The sequence below is a fragment of the Equus przewalskii genome, chromosome 5 (genome assembly GCF_037783145.1).
Source record: "Equus przewalskii isolate Varuska chromosome 5, EquPr2, whole genome shotgun sequence".
Classification (NCBI taxonomy): domain Eukaryota; kingdom Metazoa; phylum Chordata; class Mammalia; order Perissodactyla; family Equidae; genus Equus; species Equus przewalskii.
In genome coordinates this window covers 38,827,001-38,850,305 of record NC_091835.1, presented here as the reverse complement: position 1 = coordinate 38,850,305, position 23,305 = coordinate 38,827,001, and the positions used below count along the sequence as shown (strand labels likewise).

The 23,305-nt window shown below is 34.4% G+C and overlaps 1 protein-coding gene across 2 annotated transcripts in view; it reads left to right on the top strand.

The window, feature by feature from the left end:
* The first annotated feature begins 402 nt into the window (after positions 1–402).
* LOC103563739 (NKG2-A/NKG2-B type II integral membrane protein-like) overlaps positions 403–23,305 on the top strand; it is a 29,998-nt gene continuing 7,095 nt past the window's right edge. The window contains exons 1-6 of one of the 2 annotated variants that reach the window (XM_008539182.2): positions 403–841; positions 1,240–1,338; positions 1,826–1,879; positions 2,413–2,564; positions 7,139–7,242; positions 7,472–8,018. In XM_008539182.2, coding sequence (XP_008537404.1) covers positions 526–841; positions 1,240–1,338; positions 1,826–1,879; positions 2,413–2,564; positions 7,139–7,242; positions 7,472–7,592 — 846 coding nt within the window. In that variant the 5' untranslated portion in view covers positions 403–525 and the 3' untranslated portion in view covers positions 7,593–8,018. Of the gene's footprint in view, positions 842–1,239; positions 1,339–1,825; positions 1,880–2,412; positions 2,565–7,138; positions 7,243–7,471; positions 8,019–23,305 lie in introns of those variants that run through there. The other variant, XM_070619080.1, reaches the window with a different exon arrangement.

Below are 23,305 nucleotides of genomic sequence, written 5' to 3'. Positions count from 1 at the left end.
CTGGATAAGTTTAGTGTGTCACGTAACATTTTTCAATATACAAAATATTTCTTTAAAATTCTAATGACTTTTCAAATCTCCACAATCATTCAAAATAAAAGATCATTTGGTAACACCTCATCCTGCTTCATAAATAAATGTAAGTCTCTAAACAAACTAATTTAGTGCAGTAAATTACTATATATGCTAACACTACTATTCTCCCAACTTTAGAACACTCATCTTTAACCAGGAATGGATTTAAAAGTTGTCATAAAACTTGGTGCATCATTTTTTTCTAATGTGATATTTTAACTTTAACCCAGTTATTCTAATAGTCTTAAAATGTTTCTGAGGAATATGACTAAAAGTATAACAACATTATTTATGAACTACTTTATTCCTCACTAATTTATTGCTTTACGTTTCTCTAGCCAATAATCTTGCATCAAATGTGGAAAATCATTTTAAAAACTACTTATTCCATCATGAAACACGTTTACAGCTCTAAGGAAATTAGAACCACACTTTGACACTAACTGCCAAATGAGTACTGTTACTCACCTCACACTCCACCCATTTGCCTATACTAGGCATCTTGTTGTTATACATGCCGTCTATCACACACTCAAGGACAGTTTCCATACAGCACAGCCCTTGACATCAGCTGCAGAGATGAATAACCAAACAGTAACCTATGCAGAACTGAATCTGGTTAAGGACTCAAAGAAACAGCAAATGAAACCTAAGGGTGTTAAAAGCTCCATTTCAGTAATTGAGCAGGAAACAACCTATGTTGAATTAAATCTTCGAAATCCTTCTCAGGATCTTCAAGAGAATGGCAAGAAGGACCACTGCAAAGGTAAGACATTTAATAGACACACAGTAACTGTTCTAGGATGTGCAGCTGGGGATGCAGACGTGGGGAAGAGTAGGGAAAAAGCTCACATATTCTTTATTTGTGAGGATCAGAGCTTGCAGTTGCAGTTGGAATACGATATTCTAACAAAATCTGAAGACTAATTTCTTTCAGGCATTGTTAAAATTTGTAGTCTTTGACCAACAACTCACGGAGCATTATATTTACTGACAACGAAATAGTATATTCTGAGAGTAAGATTAGAGTAGTAGATGTGGGTTTGGGTTCCAAGTTTATACATATGATTCCCTGTGCATGTGAGTTCTCTTGAATGTAAACTGTCTAAGCAATTGTCTCCATCTCTCCTTTCTCAGTGTTTCCATTTCTCTGTTTCCCTGCAGATTTACCATCACCTCGAGAGAAGCTCATTGGTGGGATCCTGGGAATCATCTGCCTCGTCTTGCTGTCCACTGTGGTAACAATCGCACTTGTTATTCCTTGTAAGTAAATTTTTTAAAGATTATACGAGAACTTTTCACTTTAATGATCATCAGTGTCTCTAAATATTTCCAGTATTATGTATTAGAACTCTCATTTTAATGTATGCATTTAGAGTAAATGTGGAATTTTTCAAAAGAATACCAGAGTGATTATAGAGAATATTATATATATATATATATATATATATATATATATATTCTGATTTCATAACTCAAAGACATATTTAGGAGATTGAAAGAACTTTTGGAGAAATTTAAATTAATTTTTGAGATTAGTTAAACCAAACTCTGTAAGAGATGGTGAAGTTTAGGTTTTTAATATTTTTCCCCTAATCTTCACTACTTTATTGTTTTTTGGTAAAATCATATTTTTTTCGATTATTCTAATTCTAAACAATACACTAAATTTCCACGTAAGAAACTAATATTTGTATGATTTATTTAGATCAATATTATTTTTTTATAAAAATTACTTTCATTTTTCTAGCTTCTGGAAGCCTGGCACAGAACAATTCATCCCTGGTAACAAGGAACCAGAAAGGTATGTTGATTTCTAAAGTTCTAATATTAGTATATTTTTATTTTGTCTCTATCTTAAGCTAATTAAAAATAATAGATTTTTGGAGGGACAATGAATTACAAAATCAAGTAATACATGTTCATACATGATAGTTATAGGACAGTCTCCCTTTTTGTGCAACAATATGAAGAAAATTCATTTAAAATCACCATACCCATTGTTGCTGACTGGCTCGAATTTTCTACTGATAAGAGACAAACAATTTTACTATTCTAAAATGGTGGTATTGTTCATTGAATTTCAAGACATGTATAGAGTTTAAATATCCACTCTCTTGTTTTTTTTGCTTTATATGAGCACATAAATTAGGAGATTAGAGGCTAACTGTGTCTGTGACTGTGTGTATGAGTACGTTTTGTTTTATATGTACCAGCCTGTGAGGGTGCATAGATAAGATATGTCCATATATGCTTCTACCTATGCAAATATGTAAGCTAATTTTCATTTTTTAAACTAAAATTATTCGGGGATAGTAATTCATAAACTTTTTCCAGCGTATCATTGTGGTCATTGTCCGAAGGAGTGGTTAACATATTCCAACAATTGCTATTACATTAGTATTGAAAGAAAAGCATGGAATGAGAGCTTGCTGGCCTGTGCATCTAAGAACTCTACCCTGCTTTATATAGATAACGAAGATGAACTGGTAAGATTTCAAATGTTTCCAACATTTTACTAAAAGCTTATTCCAGTCAATATTATATTTGTGAAAATCATCCAAATTTTTGTACTTATTGGTAGTTTTTATTTTAAAGTGCACGTTGATCGCAAGTGAAAAAACCCGTATGATTACATATGAGGTCACAAAATAGAAGTTTCCAGCCCCCAGCAGCCCCTGAGTGTACTCTTGTCACTTCTCTTGTCTCCTCTCTTAACTACTATTCTGATTTTTAATATTATAAATTATCTTTGCTTATTTTTAAACACTATATAAATGGAACATTCAGTATACATTTTATGTGTTTTTTCTGTTACCTCCATATGATATTTAACAATTCATTCATATTATTACATTCATCTGTATTTTTTTAATTTTTCACTTCTGTATAATATGATTATGACATTTTTTAATCTATTCTACTGAGAGAAATGTGGCTGCTTTTGAAGATGGTATTATGAATAATTATTTTATGAAAGTCCTTGTGTATGTCTTTTCCCACATATATTGTATTTATAATAAGTTACATATTATAAATAATATTTCATATACAATAAATTATTTTCGTGTAATATAAATATTATATTTATAATAATATTAATTTATAAGTATAATTGTATTTCTGTATAATTATAGTTTAGTGTCTTCTTTGCATTAGAATGAAATTGTGGGGTCATAAATATGCGTATGTCAAATTTATTTTGTTATCACAGTTTTTTAGTTTGTAGTGCAAATACACATTTTAGCAATTAGTCCCTTGAAGCAAAACTTAATATTATCAAGAATTTTAGTATTATGTCTGATTGTTATATAATAGTTTCATTATAACATTAATATTAACAGGCGTTTTTCTGATACTATTAAATTAAACACATTTTTCTGGGCTCTTAATCATTAGAATATTCTTTTTCGTGATAATGAGAAGCGTCTGTTCCTGTCTCTTGCCCACTTCTCCTGTGTTGTCTTTCTTCTTCCTTCCTAGAAGTGGTTCCATTTTGAATTTGAGGTTGTTTTTGATTTCATGAGATGCAAATAGCTTTTTTGACTTTGTGGCTTACCTTTTATACTCTGATATTGGAGTCTTTCAATGATCAGAATTTACTCATGTTATCAGAATCCAATTTATCATTTTGGGTGTTAGTGATTATTTGGGACCAATTTCAGAACTTGGTCGAAATTCATGACGATAATCTCCCACATTACCCTCTAAGTTTTATTTTTTTCCTTTATTTTTTAACTTTTATACTTAGGTCTATAATCCATTAGGAATTTATTTTTTGTGATGCTGTGAGGTGGAAGTGAAGTTTATGCTGTTCTACATCACTATCTAAATGATGGAACGTAATTTATAGTGAAGGTGATCTTTTCTTCATATGTAACTTTATATATATATAATACATATGCATATATATGCTCTAATCAGCTTTATATAGATAATTTATCTTCTTGAAGTTTTACAGTTAACACCTAGGTTTATGACCAATTTTGAGCTTATTTTTGTATATAATTTGAGGTATGTATAAAATAATAATAACTATATTATTTTTATTTTGCATAACAATATCCAATTGTTTTCACAAAATTTGTTGAAAAGACTATGCTATGTCTACTTTATGAGCTTGCATCTTTGTTGAAATATGCATTCCACATGCGCGTGGGTATACCTTTGCACTTTCTAACCTGTTTTATTGATCTAGTTATCTATTTTCATGCCAAGTCTGTACTTTAAGCATTCTTTTTGTTTTATAGTAAGTTTATATTAGTTACATTAGTTTTTTTCAAAGATTTCTTGTTTGTTCTAGGACTTTGTATGGATACTTCCTCATTATGTCTATCTCTTTAAAGATTATTTTGCTTTTCCTTTTTTTAAGCAAGTATGAATCTTAATATTATCAATGCCTTCTGCATCAGAGAGATCACATCTTTTATCTTCTTTACTTGGTTAACGTAACGGATCAATATTATGGAGTTTCATATGTAAAGCCAACATGGCATTGCTTCAATAAATCTATTTTTCTCATCGTGCCTTATTTTTATATATCACTGGAATCTTTATATCACTTTATAATTGCAATCGATATGTAATTTCTCTTTTTGAGACATTCTCATCAAAAATACACATAACATATTTTATTAACCTCGTTCATCTTGTTGCAAGTGTTTTCTATTTTCTTTATCCTACAAGAGATTTTATAAGATTGACATTATATGTTTTTGGTACATATTGCTCACATCAATATGAAATGATCTGCAACTGAGCGTGGAAAGTTTTTTGAATTATAGATAACATTCTAATAGAAGTTTTAAGACAATTCTAGTAATTTCAGTTCTTTTTGTTTTAGTTTTCACAAGTCATAATTGTTAGAATTTCTTCAACTCTGTGTCTACTTTAAAATGTATTTGCATATTTTCATAACATTGTCTTATGATAATTTTATTGAGGTATAATATACACGCAAGTGGATGCAAATACTATATCCCAACAGCTTACTGAATTTTCATCAAGTGTAACCATCACCCGGAATGAGAAATTGAAATTTCCCTACACTACGAAAGGGCACTTTCGTATTCTTTTCTGCATTAACATTACTTTATTTCAATGGAATCATACAATATGTGTTCTTTATTTTTGGCTTTTTCAGGTAAAGCTAAACTTGTGAAATTCATCTACATTGTTGCATGGAGTTGTAGATGGTCCATGCCTCTTTCCTGTTCCATTGTCTGATTATGTTGTAATGTATTTATCCATTCTATTGCTGATGCTCTTGGATATTTGGGTATTGTTCTATTTGGAGCTTCCATGAGTTATTCTGCCATACGAATTTCAGCATAAAGTTTCAACAAAATATGTTTATCACTTCTCCCTACTATACCTTTTAATTGACTCTTCTTTGTGTAGCTTCTTGAGAGGGAAGCTGCTCAGATCCTTCATTTTAGAACATTCTTCCTTTTGAAAACTTCACACAATATGCTTTTTATCTAAGCACTACTTTAGTTCCATCCTAAAAATTTTTACATATTCTCATTCTATTATCAGGTATTTGCTAATTTTGCTTTTGGTTTCAACTTTGAACTATAGATTTTGCAGAAATGTGTCACTTTCCAAATGTTTTGGAAGTTCCCATATTTCTTTCTGCTGTGATTTCCACTTCATTTCTTTGTCTTCGGAGAATATAATTTGAAATGTTTTAATCCTTTGAACTTAGTGATACCTATTTATGAACTAGATATTTTCTATATATGCCAGTTATATCAAGCTGGTTCATAGTGGTTTTACACGCTTTCATATTCTTACTGATTTTATGACTAGCTGTTCTATCAATTACTGAGGAAAGAGCTCTTAAATTTTCATCTTTATTAAATTGTTTATCTTTCTTTTTAATTCTATGTTTCCACTCCATGGGTTTGTGGGTTCTGTTGTTATGTCACTATATGTTTTCATTGTTTTATCTTCCTCTTGTACTGATTGCTTTAATATTTTTAAATGTTCCTTTTTATTTCTTATAATATTTCCTGTTTTAACAGCTATTTTGTCTGATATTAGAATAGCCATTTCTGCACACTATGGTTACTGGTGATAAGGTGTATTTTTTCCATCCCTTTTACTTTCACCTATTTATGCCATTGAATCTAAAGTGTGGTTTGCTACGGAGAGCATATAGATGGATCTTACTTTTTTCATTCAATATTTTTATTCAGATAGTGTATTATCTTTTGATTGGAATGTTTATTCATTTACATTTAATGTAATAACTAATATAGTGAATTTAGGTCTGCCATTTGCTATTTGTTCAGTTTGTGTCTTTTGATCTTTTCTTCCACCTTTCCTTACATCTTTTGTGTTAAACATATGTTATTTTAGTATTTTAGCTAGTCTGGAATCACCTTGTCTCTTCTACACACGTACACATTATCCATCATCCAAGAATGTGTAGAGCTAATCTCATCTCTTCTATTGTACTCTCATTTTTTGTACCTTCCCATTATATTTATGGTTGGCACTATGTGTGGCACAAAAGAGATCACAACCTTGGAATAGAAAAAGTATGGATTTCCCTCATTCAGTACCAGGCAAATATAGCACTTTGAGCTGAAAAAGTAGTGGGCTATTTAGTGACTCATTACCCTCTGCTAATCAAGTCTGCCTCTGTGCTAACAACACCACTGAGTTTTTCAGTCTTACTGAAACTGTAAAAACTACAATTATTCTTGCTCATTGAGCTGGGCTGGGGAGGAGAGCAGGCATGGGAACAGTTCTAGGCAAGAAGACCGCAAATTTGTTCCATTCTTACTTGAATATACAGCAGTTTTTCCAATAATAAATACTTCACAAATTTTTATTAGTCTTTGATCAGTTCTCAGAGTCCTGAAACTGTGTCTTTGTCAGTGTGTCCTCTTCACTTAGCCATACTACTATGTTTTCCTAATGTGTCCAGTGTGTAACAGTGTAATGTAAATTGAAAGACTATAAATTAAAAAGAATTAACTTTATTTGCTGTTAGAAAATTCAAATTAGTATAAAAATACTTTTTTGACTTGTCTTCAAATTTCTTTACTCATAGAATTTTTTGGTCTCCTTGCGTGTTTACTCATGGCTTACACCCTCTGATAGAAACAACAGTAATTCATGGATGTGGCCAAGTGGCTCAAGTTTCTCCTCAAAATTGTAAGTTGTTTGAGAACTCTTAATATTTTATGCCTTGAAGGAATTAATCTTAGAAAGAAAAAAAATAAATATACGAGTAGTCATATAAACACAATTATTCAAATGTTTCCATAGAAAAATTGTATGGAAAATATGCAACTTTAGGTTATAACTACTAGTCTAAATACATTGTTAATTCATCAAAATAAGAAGTTATACAAATAATGATATAAGATTCTCTGTATTTCAGGTTCTCAAGATCTTCAGAGAGAGGCAAAAATTGTGCATTTTTCTATTTTCCAATGAAGTCACCTTTTTCTACATCCTGTTTGGAAAGAAGAATATATATTTGTAAGCAGCAGGCATTTTAGCTTACATAAATTTGATATAATGCTACTATCACCATCTATAAATAACATATTTGTAGTTTCCTCAAAAGCCATAAATTATTTGCTGAGAATTATTTTTTAAGATATTATTTTTTGGTGAAGTTTCAGTTTCACAACAAATTTAAGAGGGAGGTACAAAGATTTCTATATCTCCCCGTCTCAACACATGTGTAGCCTCCTTCTTTATCAACATCACTCACCAGAATGGACACTTGTTACCTAGGATGAATCTATATTAATGCATCATAACCACCTAAAGTGCATAGTCAGCCTGAGTCTTCACTCCTGTGTTGTAGAACTATTTTTTAATCTTTATCGATATTAATTTTAAAAGTATATACCAAGTCCATATTATACATTTCTTAAGCTTTTGCTATGTATTAAAATAAATCATGTATAAATTGCAAATCCTAATATCGAGAATTGTTATTGCTAGCCACAGTATGTTGAATCATTCCACTCATATTTTCAAATTAAAAGATATGTCTTCATCTTTGAAGACATTGAAAATAAGGAAGTAACAACCTTGGGGGACGAGGTATATAAGTCAGAGTCAAGTCAGAAGACAGAATCAGGGTACATTTGATGCAAAGAATTATTAACTATTTGTTGAGAATAGTCCACTAAGAAAGGATAAAAGAAAATCACAAAGAATAACATTATTAAATATTATCTATTTTTAATATATATATAATTGACGTAATGTTATATTAGTTTCATGTGTAGAATGTAATAATTTGATATTTGTATCTATTGCAAAATGATCACCACAAAAAATCCAGTTAACATCCGTCACCAAATGAGTTACAAACAAAAATGTTTTTCTCGTAATGAGAACTCTCTTTTTCTTCCTTCCTTCATTTCTTCCTTCCTTCCTTCCTTTCTTTCTCATTGCAGTGACATTAGATTATAACATTATATAGCTTTCAGATGTACATTGTAATATACTTAAAATTCTGTGTAGATTACATCATGTTCACCACAAAACTTATTGTAATGCATCACCTCACATGTGAGCCTAATCACCCCTTTTGCCCTCCCTTCTTCCCCCTTCCCCTATGGTAACCACCAATCCAGTCTCCGTTGCTATGTGTTTGTTTGTCCTTGTTTTTATCTTCTACTTATGAGTGAGATCCTACAGTATTTGACTTTCTCCCTCCGACTTGTTTCATTTAGCATAATACCCTCAAGTTCCATCCATGTTGTCACAAATGGCTGGATTTCATCATTTCTTATGGCTGAGTAGTATTCCATTGTGTATATATACCTCATTTTCTTTATCCGTCGTCCCTTGAAGGGCACCTAGGCTGCTTCCAAGTGTTGGCTATTGTGAATAATACTGCAATGAACATACGGGTGCATGTATCTTTATGCATTTGTGTTTTCAAGTTCTTTGGATAAATACCCAGCAGTGGGATAGCTGGATCATATGGTAGATCATAGGGTAGGCCAGTGCTTTTTTATTGATCTTCTGTTTGGATGATCTTTCCATTGGTGTAAGTGGAGTGTTAAAGTTCCCTACTATTATTGTGTTACTGTCTATTTCTCCTTGTAAGTCTGTTAATAATTGCTTTATATATTTAGGTGCTCCTATAGTGGGTGCATAGATATTAACAAATGTTATATCTTCTTGTTGGATTGTTCCCTTTATCATTATGTAGTGTCCTTCTTTGCCTCTTGTTACAGTTTTTGTTTTAAAGTCTATTTTGTCTGATATAAGCATTACTATCCCTGCTTTCTTTTCTTTTCCATTTGCATGGAATATCTTTTTCTATCCATTCACTTTCAGTTTGTGAGTGCATTTAGGTCTGAAATGTGTCTCTTGTATGCAGCATGTCTATGGATTTTTGTTTTTTTATTCACTCAGCCGCCCTATGCCTTTTGATTGGAGCATTTAGTCCATTGACATTTAAAATAGCTACTGATAAATATGTACTTATTGCCATTTTGTTACTTTTTTTCTGGGTGTTTTAGTAGTTCTTCTCTCTTCCTTTCTTTTTCTCTTGTGATTTGATGGCTTTCTTTAGTAATATGTTTGATTTCTTTTCTCTTACTTATTTGCTTACTTGTTTCTGATTTCTTACTGGTTTCTAATTTGTGATTATCATGAGGATTGTATATAATATTCCATGTATATAATAGTCTATACCTAGTTGATAGACTCTTTAACTTAAGCTCTTTCTAAAAGCTCTACTTTTTCACTCCCCTTCTCCCCCATTTTATGTTTTTGAAATAATATCTAATGTCCTGTTTTGTGTCTCTCTATCCATTACACTCTTATCATTGAAATAGGTAATTTTAGTACTTATGTCTTTTAACTTTCATATTATCTTCACAGGTGGTTGATCTGCTACCTTTACTATATTTAAACCTTTACCAGAGATTTTATTGCATGTTTTTTTCGGGGGTTTTGTTGATAATTTTTATCTCTATCTATAGTCATTGCTTTCCCACTTAAATAAGTCCCTTCAACATGTCTTTCTGAACTGGTTTCTTGGTGATAAACACCATTAATTTTTGCTTGTCTGGGCAGCTCTTTATCTCTCCTTCCATTCTGAATGACAACCTTGATGGAAAGAGTATTCTTGGCTGTAGGGTTTTTCCTTTTAACTCTTTAAATATGTCATGCCATTCTCTTCTCACCTGTAGGGTTTTGTCTGAGAAGGCCACTGATAGCCTTATGAGATTTCCTTTGTATATCACTTGTTGCCTTTCTCTTGCTGCTTTTAGTATTCTCTCTTTATCTTTAATTTTGGACATTTTAATTATAATGTGTCTTGTTGTCGGCGTCTTTGGGCTTATCTTGTTTGGAGCTCTCTGTGCTTCCTGTACTTGGATGTCTGTTTCCTTCCTTAGGTTGGGAAAATTTTCATCTATTAGTTTTCAAAGAAATTTTCTGTCCCTTTGTCTGTCTCTTCTCCTTCTGGGACACCTATAATAGGATTGTTAGTGCACTTGATATTGTCCCAGAGTTCCCTTAGACTGTTCTTATGCTGTCTAATTCTTTTTCCTTTTTTCTGTTCTGCTTGGATGATTTCTTATAGTTTTTCATGTAGCTAACTGATCCATTCTTCTGTATCCTCTACTCTGCTATTGAGTCCCTCTAGTGAATTTTTCATTTACACTATTGTATTCTTCATTTCTGATTGCTTCTGTTTTATATTTTCCAGTGCTGTGTTGATGAGTTCACTGTGTTCATCAGTGTTCACCAGTCTTCTCCCAATATCTGTGAGCATCCTTATGAGATTTTTGTTTGAACCCTTTGTTACATAGGTCACTTCTTTCTGTTTCATTTAGTCATTTTTCTGGGGTTTTGTCCTGTTCCCTTGCTTGGAATGTATTCTTTTGTCTCTTCATTATGCCTCTTTCTCTGTGCTTAGCTCTAGTATTAGGTGAGTCGGCTCTGTCTCCATAACTTGCAGAAGTGGCCTTTTGTAAGAGATGCCATTTGAGGCCCAGCAGTGCGCTTCCTTCTCAGCACCAGTACAAATGATCCAGGAGTGACTCCTTTGTGGTCTACTTGTGTCCTTCTGCTGTGGCAGGGTTGGTCTTAGTGCAGGTACCTAGGGAGTCTAGTTTCTCCTTTCCTAGCCAGCTGTTTGTAAATCTGGCTTGGGGAGCTTCAGCACCACTGGTTACAAGGTCTAAGAGCACACTCCTGTTGCAGTTTTCCTGTTAATTGTGTAGGTACCCAGTGTAGCTGGTTGCTTGGCTCAGGGGCTTACAGTTTCTATAGGCCTCAGGCCCACAAGGTTGTTGTCAGTTCTCTTAGGAGTGCAGCTGAGTGGGGCTGGCCTTAGGCATGGTAGCATTCAATTGTTTCAGGTTGTGGAACATGGGACTGATCCTTTTTATGGCTATTTGTGAAGCACAGGTCTTCTGCTGCTGATAAGCCTCACCCCCCCACAGGACAACACACACTGTCAACACATTCCTGGTCCATGTACACTTCCGAAACCCCTCGATTGTACTCTGATGCCCCCTGCAAAGACCACCACCTCCCCACCAATGCCCCCCACAGTTCACCTGGTCCTCACACAGGTCCTTCCCAACAGAGTTAGGACACTCTCCTGCCTGTAGAGGATCAAGGCACAGTCAATGCAGGCTGACAAGTAACCTGAGGGTTTCCTGTTGGGCTGGGAAAGTCCCTAGGACAGGCTGCCCACCCTGGCTGAAGTGGATTAAATCTGTGCTCTAGTGGGTGTGGAAACCCCAGGGATAACAGCCCAGGGGAAGAATTTCAATGACTTCTGCAGGGGTCTGTGTTGGCACACAAGGACTAGGTCACAATAATGGACCCCACCAATGTCTCAGTCTGCAGAGAGGACTCTCCTCTCTCCAAGAAGCACCCAGAGCCCACGAGGTGTGTCTTTTCACCAAAGGACTGTTAGCCTTCTCTCTGGTGATTTTAAGTTGCTGAGATGGGTGAGTTTGTGCATGGGCCATTTTAGACCTGGGTTTTTTCTGGTTTTGTCTGCAAGGTTTTCTGGAAGTGTCCTTGCTGCAGTTAATAGCCAGCAAAGCCAGATAGTAAGACCCTCGTCTCAATCGTGCTGAGTCTGAAGGATGCTTATAGCAGTATTGGCCCCCACTCCAGATATCACTCCTCCATGGAGGGTGTACATTAGGGTGGCTCCCACCTGGCTGGCTTAGAAACTCCCCTATTCCTTGAGGTGGCTGTTTTTCTCTACAGAAGGAATATCTGCCTCAGTCAGGACTGTCCCTTCTTGTGGGGGTTCTTTTTATCCAGTTTTCAGTTTTCTACTCAGGGTAATAATTCCAAAAATTGTTGTAACCAGGTTGTGTTTGTGGGAGGAGATGAGACCCTGCTACGAGAAATCCTAAAGAAGGCCCTTATACCTGAAAAAAAAGGGGGAGAAAGAGGTCACAAAACACAGAGTAAGGGGATAAATAGGTAGACAGAATCAGAATAGAATAGCAAATACTCACGTATAGCACTAAGCTAAAGGCAAGGAAAACACCAAAAATAAAGATAATCCTCTCACTTTAACCACAAAATGCCAACACAAGATGGAATAAGATATGAGAAAAACAACTTAGGAGGGGAGGCAGAAATGGACTGAATCAATTTAGACTAAGGAAATAAGAGGCCATCAGAAAATGGACTTTCTTATACATGAGATACTGAATACAAACCTGAGGATAATCGCTAAAGAAAAAAGCAGAACAGAGACACAAATAATAAATACGGAGAAAACAAACAAACACATCATGAAAAAATATGTAATTCAAAGGGTAGATCAAAACACACAGAACAAGAAACAAAGGAAATGCAGGAAAACCAGATAAGTGATAAAAGGACAACATTAAGCCCTCATAAATCAATAATCACCCTAAATGCAAATAGATTGAATTCTCCAATAAAAACACAGAGTGGTGAAATGGATTAAAGAACAAGACCCAACAAGATGCTGCCTCGAGGAAAAACATCTTAGCTCCAATGACAAACACAGGCTCAGAGTGAAGGGATGGTAGATGACGCTCCAAGCTAATGGAAAATGAAAGCAAGTCTTGCAATACTTATATCAGACAAACTCAACTTCAAGATAAGAAAGGTAAAGAGACAAAGAGGGGCAGTATATAATCATCAAATGGACAATCTATCAAGAAGAAATAAGACATAAATATCTGTGCCCCCAAAACAGGCACACCAAGGTTCATAAAGCAACTGTTAACAAACTTAAAAGAAGACATTAAAAATAACACGATAATAGTAGAGGACCTCAACACTCCACTCACATCAATGGCTAGATCATCCAGACAGAAAATCAACATAGAAACAGTGGAATTAAATTAAAAGCTAAACCAGTTGGACTTAATAGACATATATAGAACACTCCATCCAAAAACAGCAGAATACACATTCTTATCAAGTGCACACAGGACATTCTCTAGGATGGACTATATGTTGGGAAACAAGGCAAGCTTCAACAAATTTAAGAAAATTGAAAGAATAACAAGTATCTTTTCTAACCTTAATGCTATAAAGCTGGAAATTAATTACAAGAAAAAAGCTGAGAAATGAACAAAGATGTGGAGACTAAACAAGACGTTGTTGAACAAACAATGGATCATTGAAGAAATTAAAGGACAAATTAAACAATATCTGGAGACAAATGAAAATGATAACATACCATACCAAGTCATATGGGATGCAGCAAAGCAGTATTAAGGGGGAAATTCATCCCAATACAGGCACATCTTAAAAAAAAGAAAAATCCGAAATAAGGGATCTCAAATTACACCTAACTAAATTAGAAAAAGAAGAACAAACAAAGCCCAAATCAGCAGAAGGAGAGAAATAATAAAAATCAGAGCAGAAATAAATGCTGTTGAAACAAAAAAGACATTAGAAAGGATCAATGAAACAAAGAGCTAGTTCTTTGTGAAGATAAACAAAATTGACAAACTCCTAGCAAGACTCACAAAGAAAAAAAGAGAGAAAGCTCAGATAAACAAAATTAGATATGAAAGAGCAGAAATAACAACAAACACCACAGAAATACAATGGATTATAAGAGAATACTAAGAAAAATTATATGCCAACAAAATGGATTATCTAGAGCAAATGGCTAAATTCTTAGACTCTTACAACCTCCCAAAGCTGAATCAAAAAGAAACAGAATCTGAATAGACCAATCACAAGGGAAGAGACTAAAAGCCATCCAAACCATCCCAAAGAATAGAACCCCAGGACGAGATGGCTTCCCTGGGGAATTCTACCAAACTTTCAGAAAGGATTTAATATCTCTCCTTCTCAAGCTATTCAGGAAAACCAGGGAAGATGGAACACTTCCTAACACATTCTACGAGGCCAAAATCACTGTGATACCCAAGCCTGACAAGGACGACACAAAAAAGGAAAACTACAGGCCAATATCGCTGATGAACATAGATGCAGATATTCTCACCAAAATTTTGACAACCCAAATTCAGCAATATATAAAGAGGATCATACATCATGATCAAGTAGGATTTATATCAGGGACACAGGGACACTTCAACATCCACAAATCAATCAATGTGATACACCACATCAACAAATTGAGGAATAAATACCACATGATCATCTCAAAAGATGCAGAGAGTGCATTTAACAAGATCCAATAGCCATTTATGATAAAAACTCTTAACAAAATGGGGATAAAAGGAAATTACTTCAACATAACAAAGGCCATATATGACAAACCCACAGCCAACATCATACTCAATTGGCAAAAACTGAATGCCATCCCCCTGAGAACAGGAAGATGACAAGGATGCTCACTATCACCACTCTTATTCAACATAGTACTGGAAGTTTTGGCCAGAGAAATTTGGCAAGAGAAAGGAATAAAAGGAATCCAAATAGGGAGTGAAGAAGTGAAATTCTTAGTGTTGGCAGACGACATCATCTTATATATATATAAAAAACTCCAAAAAATACACTGGAAAACTAATAGAAATAATTAACACCTATGGTAGAGTTTCAGGGTACAAAATCAACTTATAAAAATCAGTTGCTTTTCTACACTCTAATAAGGAATTTACAGAAAGAGAACTCAAGTATGCAATTTCATTTACAATTGCAACTAAAAGAATAAAGTACCTAGGAATAAATTTAACCAAGGAGGTGAAGGACTTACACAATGAAAACTATAATACATTACTGAAACAAATTGATAATGCCCCAAAGAGATAGAAAGAGATTCCATGCACATGTCCTAAAGAGATAGAAACAAGAAACATAATTAAAATGTCCATACTACCCAAAGCAATCTACAGCTTCATTGCAATCCCAATCGGAATCCTAATGAGATTCTTCATGGAAATAGAACAAAGAATCCTAAAATTCACATGGGGCAACCAATGACCCCAAGTGGCTAAGGCAATCGTGAGAAAAAAGAACAAAGCTGGAGGCATCACAATCCCTGACTTCAAAATGTACTACAAAGCCATAGTGATTAAAATGGCATGGAACTGGTACAAAAACAGGCAGACAGATGAATGGAACAGAACTGAAAGCCCAGAAATAAAACCACACATCTCCAGACAGCTAATCTTTGACAAAGGTCCAAGAACATACAATGGAGAAAAGATAGTCTCTTCAATAAATGGTGTTGGGAATACTGGATAGCCACATGCAAATGAATGAAGGTAGACCACTATCTCATGCCATACACAAAAATAAACTCAAAATGGATCAATGACTTGAAGATATGTCCTGAAACCATAAAAATCCTGGAAGATAATATAGGTAGCGCACTCTTTGAGATCGAACTAAAAAGGATCTTTTTGAATACCATGTATTCTAAGACAAGGGAAACAAAAGAAAAAATGAACAAGTGGCAGTTCATCAGACTAAAGAGCTTCTGGAAGGCAAAAGAAACTAGAATCAAAACAAAGAAATAACCCATTAATTGAGAGAAAATGTTTGCAAATTATATATCTGAAAATGGGTTAATCTCCATTATATATAAGGAACTCATACACTGAACGATAAAGAAACAAACAGCCTGATGAAAAACTGGGCAAAGGATATGAACATTTTTTCCAAAGAAGATATACAGATGGCCAATAAACACATGAAAGGATGTTCAACATCACTACTCATCAGGGAAATACAAATCAAAACCACACTAAGAGGGGCTGGCCCTGTGGCCCAGTGGTTAAGTCCACACACTCCACTTCGGCTGCCCAGGGTTTGGCTCGTTTGGATCCTGGGTGAGGACATGGCACAGCTCATCAGGCCACACTGAGGTGGCATCCCATGTGTCACAACTAGACAGACTCACAACTAAAATATAAAACTATGTACTGTGGGGATTTGGGGAGAGAAAGCAGGAAATAAAAGAATATTGGCAAGAGTTGTTGGTCAGGTGCAAATCTTTAAAAATATCTACACTAAGATACCACCTTACACCTGTTGAAATGTCTATAATCACTAAGACCAAAAAGACCAAATGTTAGAGAGACTGTGGAGAAAGAGGAACACTCATACACTACTGGCAGGAATGCAAAGTGGTGCAGGCACTATGGAAAACAGTATGGAGATTTCTAAAAAAACTAAAAATAGAACCACCATACACCCAGCTATCCCACTACTTGGTATCTACCCAAATAATTTGAAATCAACAATCCAAATGGTAACACATGCACCCCTATGTTCATTGTAGCACTGTTCACAATAGCCAAGACATGGAAACAATCCAAGTGCCCATCCACTGGTGATTTGATAAAGAAGATGAGGAATATATACATTGGAACACTACTCAGCCATAAAAAAGACAAATTCATCCCATTTGAGACAACATCGAATGACCTGAAGGGAATTATGCTAAGTGAAAAAAGCCAGACTTAGAAAGACAAACACCAGAAGATTTTACTCATATGTGGAATATGAACAAACCCACGGACAAAGAAAACAGTTCAGTGGTTACCAGGGGAAGGGAGGTGGGGGTTAGCCACAGAGGGTGAAGGAGAGCACTTACATGATGACAGTCAAGAAATACTGTACAACTGAAATCTCACATTGATGTAAACTATGATGAACTCAAAAAAAAAAAAATAACTAAATCATGAAGGGGTACCTAATAACTAAACTTCTGAAACAGAGAAAGGGAAAATATTGAAAGCAACCAGAGAATAACATGTAATGTAACATGCAATAGGTATGACAACTATATCATAACAGATTGAGGAGTCAATAGAGCTGCATGATACAAAATTTCTTAAGTTCTATGAAATTAACTAGGTTTCCACAGACTGTGAAAAGTTAAGAGTATATTCTGTAATCTTTAGAACAACCATGAAAATTATAATGCAAACAGGAATAGTCTGGAAGCCAATATATTAATTGAAATGGAATTCTAAAAAGTATTCAAACAATCTCAAAGAAGGCAGGAACAGAGGGCACAAAGATGAAACCAATTATAAAGCCAAAAGTATTTAATTTTGGAATTAACACATATGATATAAAAGACCAAGAGTAATTAAGGAAAAAATTCATCTGTGCCAGATTCTCATTCTATTTATTCTTCACCATAAAGATTGTGTTGCCTGGATTAAGTTAGTATTCCTTTGGCAAATTCAATTTAGGTTGCCTCCTCTGAAGTGGATGTAGTGTTTTCCAGACCACAAAAAAATGGACTTAAAAAATCTGTCACCTATCTTTAAATCTCCCAATATGTATTAGCACATAAAGAATTATTAAAACTTTAGTCTCTGAGCTGGCACCGTGGCTGAGTGGTTAAAGTTCCGCACACTCCAGTTTGGTGGCCTGGGTTCGTGGGTTCAGATCCCAGGTGTGGACAGCTCCGCTCATCAGCCATGCTATGGAGGCATCCACATACAAAGTAGAGGAAGATGCGCTCAGATGTTAGGTCAGGGCTCATCCTCCTTGAACAAAAAAAAAAAAAAAAAGGAAAATTCGCAACAGATCTTAGCTCAGAGTGAATCTTCTTCACCAAAAGAATAACAACCACAACAACAAGAGACAAACAACAGTCTCTCATCCATATCATCATCTTCATCTTCATAATAAAACAGAATTCCCCGCCCTTACAGTTTATCATAGGCAAAATTATTTTCTCGGAGCCTAGCGATCACTGGGGCAAATATAACGGCAGACTTGATATCTGAACGAAGGAAAATATCCTGACTTGATGTTTTCTGAGTGACTGCTTTTTTTAAATGCTGATAGTCCACTTTACTTGATTTATGAGCTCATGCATGTTGGGAGAATTCTTCGTGATACAGTTAAATTCGACAGTATGCCTATATATCAGAAATAAACTTCTAAGATTATCTTCTCTTAGATATGTTGTTTATATTGCAAAGTTAGAAATGCAAAAAGTTTACAACTTAACTTAACCGGTGTTACTCGAAGTACTTTACCTGTACATTCAAAATCCATGAATTTTCTTTCTCCCTTTCATCTCTATGTGTCTGGAACTCTGATAGTGTATTGAGTGTGGGTCATTTCTGGTGACATAACTTCTACATTTTCTCTGAATTGGCAATTTCATTCTTATCTGACTCGCTGTTATGATTACTTTTGGATTTCGAAATATTTAGGCATAAGAAATGCGTGTCCTAAGAAAGATATTCATACCTCTTTCACAATTGTTGTAACTGGAAAAGTCGTCTCATCATATTCCTAAACTGAGACCAATACCAATGCTTATAATAAGACTAGAGACATGATTTGACATTACAACTCCTCCATGGCTTCCTGATATTGTCTTTTCACAGTTTTTGAATTGTCTAGTCCTTGCTAGCATTTATTTCTGAGGTATATGTATATACACACATGTAAATAAAATTATTTATTAATATTATTATTTTTATATATATTTATTTCCGAGATATTTATATATGTGTTTTTTCACTATTGTTATATACTTCTAGTGTTTTATTTATTCCACGTGCCTAGTCAATTTAATCAGGCTGGCTGAATCTGTAACCATTAAATTCAACTTAATGGCTGTGGTGTATTGATGTGCCTGGTGAGAGGATTATATATCTTCACTCTGCGGATCTCAAGTTGAACATTTCTGAGCTGAAATACTAAGAGGAAGTTCATGGTTTTCTGTAGCTTTTTTTTCTCTGACTCGAGGACCAGCAATATTCCATACACAGGCTTCTCCATAAAACTTGGTCCAGGAGTGAGGGTGATGTGGGTGAGGGGTCCTATGGCATAAGTAAGAAATAAAGCACTCTTGCTGCAGATATAAATATTTGTTGATGGAAGCCTCCAGTATTTTGGGATTGTTATTGCAGGAAAATCTCACCTATGTCGAATGATATAATGGTTTTGAATGCTGTATTTGCTTCTTATTTCCTTTCGATTCCTGGCAAGACAGAACTGTGTTTCCTTAGTTGGCTTTCTCAATAACTTTCCATGCAGTGTATTTACTTTACTCTGGTACCCTCAATTTATATAGATGTATATATATATATATTCACATGTACCTTTTCACACAGAACCTCTATCTGCTTTTTAGAGACAAAGGCATAGCTATGCTAACAGAATATTATAATACTGGCAGTTTTTGGCTATTTGAATATAAGTATAAACAATAAAGTAGCAAATATTATTTTAATTTTAAAATATTATTCCTTTACAGGATCAAGATGAACAGATTTAGGGGCTGGCCCTGTGGCTGAGTGGTTAAGTTTGCATGCTCCACCTGGGCGGCCTGGGGTTTCATTATTTCAGATCCTGGGGGTGGACATGGCACCGCTCATCAAGAGACACTGAGGTGGCGTCCCACACACCACAACTAGAAGGAGCCACAATTTAAATATACAACTATGTACTGGAGGGTTTTAGGGAGAGAGATAAACCAAATGATTGGCAACAGATGTTAGCTCAGGTGCCAACCTTTAAAAACAAATAGAAGATGAACAGATTTAGCCTTTGTGGCTATTTTACTTCTAGTGGTAAATTCACTGAAACCACAGGAAAAAATATTTATAAAATAATCAACTCTTAAAATAAATACAAAATATAAAATAAATACAAAAATGTTTTTTCAAAATTACTTGACATGATAAAACAAATGCAATGGGATTCACAAAATTTAAATTAAGTTTAAAAGTAAATCAAATTAAATTATAAATTAAATCATTCAATGGCAAGTACAACAAATAAAACATAAATAAGAGATACAAGATCAGCTTAAAGGTAGCAGATAATAATAGTAGTTGGATCTTTAGGACCATTGTCAGAGCAAGAAATTAAAGACCTTCCTTAAATTTTTTAATTTTACTTAAAGATGATCAAGGCTACGTGGCTTTTTGTTGAGCTGTGAAAAATAAAAAGCAGTAAAATTTTCCCTGTTATTATGACTCTGAGAGAAAGGCACTGTAGAGTTTGATTTTTGGCATAGGAGATACCAGATTTTACGCTAAGTGTAGTTAAGACAGTAGCATACCACCAGTTATGACTACCTGCAGGAGGTATGGAAATCCCAGAAGTCAGAATATATCTACATACCCTGTCCAGCGGCAAGGTTCTTCCCACAATTTCAATTATTGCCAGAGGTAAGCTTCTTTGCATATCTGAATGATTAGTTAACAAATTAATAGAAATACTATTTCATGATAGGAAAAACACTGCTCAAATTTAAAGTCCCAGTTATCAATATGAACAGACAAGTAAGAATCACCAAACTTGTGAGGAGAAAATCCCCAACCAAAAGAACAGGGTAATAAGTCTAAACAAGAAATTAATTGATCCAAGACAAGACTTTCCAACAGAAGTAGTGATACTTCCTGAAATGATATTGGGAAAATGATGGCTTTTGTGTGTATAGTTAAATGTCTCTTCATCTCAACAGCTACTACTTTGGTATAAAACAGCAAGTAGAAAAAGCAGCATGTAATGATTGAAGAGTTTAAATCTGAACTTGCCTCCCCTTCAGAGATACTCAGCATAAAAAACAAGTAGAGAAATAAGAAATAAAAATATAAGCAAGGTTTGAGGGATGAGGAATCTCCTTAAAACCATCAGGAAGATTGATATTTTGTGATGATTGAGGGCAAAATATAAACATACAACTATACATATAAAATAAAATTAAGGTATATAGAAAAAAGTGTAAATAGAAAATGTCTAGAGACATTCTCAATCCAGGTAGAATTTGTGTAGAATTTGAAAGCCACAATTCAAAATTTCAAGTCATGCAATAAAAAAAGAGATATCAAATGATGTAATTCTGGAATATAGATTATAAATTATATATATTAAAATCAATAAAATATAAGAGATAGAAAGGAACACATTAAAAAAGAAGTTAGTGCCTGAGATTTGTGTGATGGGAGGAAGCCAGAAAAATTTGGAAAAGTCACAAATAGGAATTCTAGAAATTAAAACAAAATTATTTAAATGAAAAGTCAGTGGATTGATTGAAGAACCAGATTAGAAACCTTTAGGGAGAAAGTAATTGAGTTGAAAGAACAATTGAAGAAAAGAGAAACTGTAGAAACTAGAAAAGATACTAAGACATGAAGGATAAATTTTCCGGGATGGAAAGATAGGGAAATGAGGACAAGTAATATTAGAAGAGACCAGAACTGATTATACTCAGGATTGATGACACATATGATACTCAGATACAAGAAGAACAATTCATCATCATCAGAAAACATACATTTAATAAACATCTGGCTCATCATGGTAAAACTATTTCAAATTCTTCTCCTGTTTTTTTTTTTAAACCAATCACATTGGATGTTTGCCCTAGTAACACTCAAACTATTCCCTACTTTGTAAATCCATTAATAAATTCTCATCTTACTCAAGGTAGGAGCAGCATTAGACACAGTGGTTCACTCAGGCCTCATGGAAAGCTTTTCTTCACTTGGCACCCAAGGCAATACATATTCTTGGTTTTTATTTCTGTCTCCTTGGTATATCTTTCTGTCTTGTTTGCTGAATTCACCTTTCCCTCTTTATCTCTGAGTGCAACAAGGCTCAGTCCTTGGACTTCCTCTTTTTCACATCGAATTTCCTTGGTGATATTATCAGTCCCTTAGTTTCAAGCACCACGTATATGCTGAAAACCCCAATTTTATACTTTCCAGAGCAAATCTCAAAATTTAACTCAGGACTTAGATATCTGAGTTCCTATGCAACAGCTTCAGCTGTATGTTTAATAGATAAATCATGCTTGACATGTCCAATCAGAAAACAAACGTCTGACCACTCTGCCCCACATCTACCTCATGTATAATCTTTCCCAACTCATTTAATGGAAACAAAATGCTTCCTGTTGGTCAAAGCAAAAGTCATGCTTCATCCTTGACTTCTGTCCTTCTTTCTCAGACCACATTCTATGTTAGAGTCCTATTAACACTAACTTCAAAATAGGCCAGAATCCAGTCACTTCTCACCACTTCCACTCTTTACAGTGGTCTAAGCCACCATCATCTCTTGCTTGGATTATTTTAAGGGTCTCCCTATTTCTGACCTTATTCTGTATTTCACTTCAGCAGCCAAATTGACACTATTAAAATATAATCAGATCATGTTATTCATCTGTTCAAACCTAGCTAAAGCCTTAAAAAGCCTGGTTGATCTGAGCCCTGTTACCTCTTGCATCTTATCATCTAGTACCGTATTTTCAACCTTTTTTTTCATTATTGTCCTCAACCCACTAAGGAGCCATTACAGCCATATTTTCTTAGCCTGCCCCATGAAAATTCAAAACCAAAAATATACTACACCTCTCTTTATGTACTTTATGTATATTTGTGCTTTATATATAAAATGAATAAGATTTTTTTCACTGTCCTCCAGAACCCATTTTTGTCCCCTTGTCAGTGATATCAGCTTGTTGAGAGTGCATGCTCTAACACTGTTTAATTTCCTGAGGAATGATAGCTAAACATTTCCGTTGTTCTCGACACAAAATGAAGAATGATAAAAAATAATTCCATTTTATACAAACTAGATCATTTAAATTTAATAAATTATTTCTTTTGATGTTCATATGTCATTTAACTTGTGTTTTAAAAGTCTACTTTTTATGCTATCACCATTTTTTAGGTACTGAAATTTTCAAAAATTACCTTTGTTTTCCCCCTACATAGTTAGACTTGGGCTTTTGTCGTTTACAACAAAAATTCCTATTAAAACATAGAGAATTAGTGGGGCTGGCCCCGTGGCCGAGCGGTTAAGTTCGCGCGCT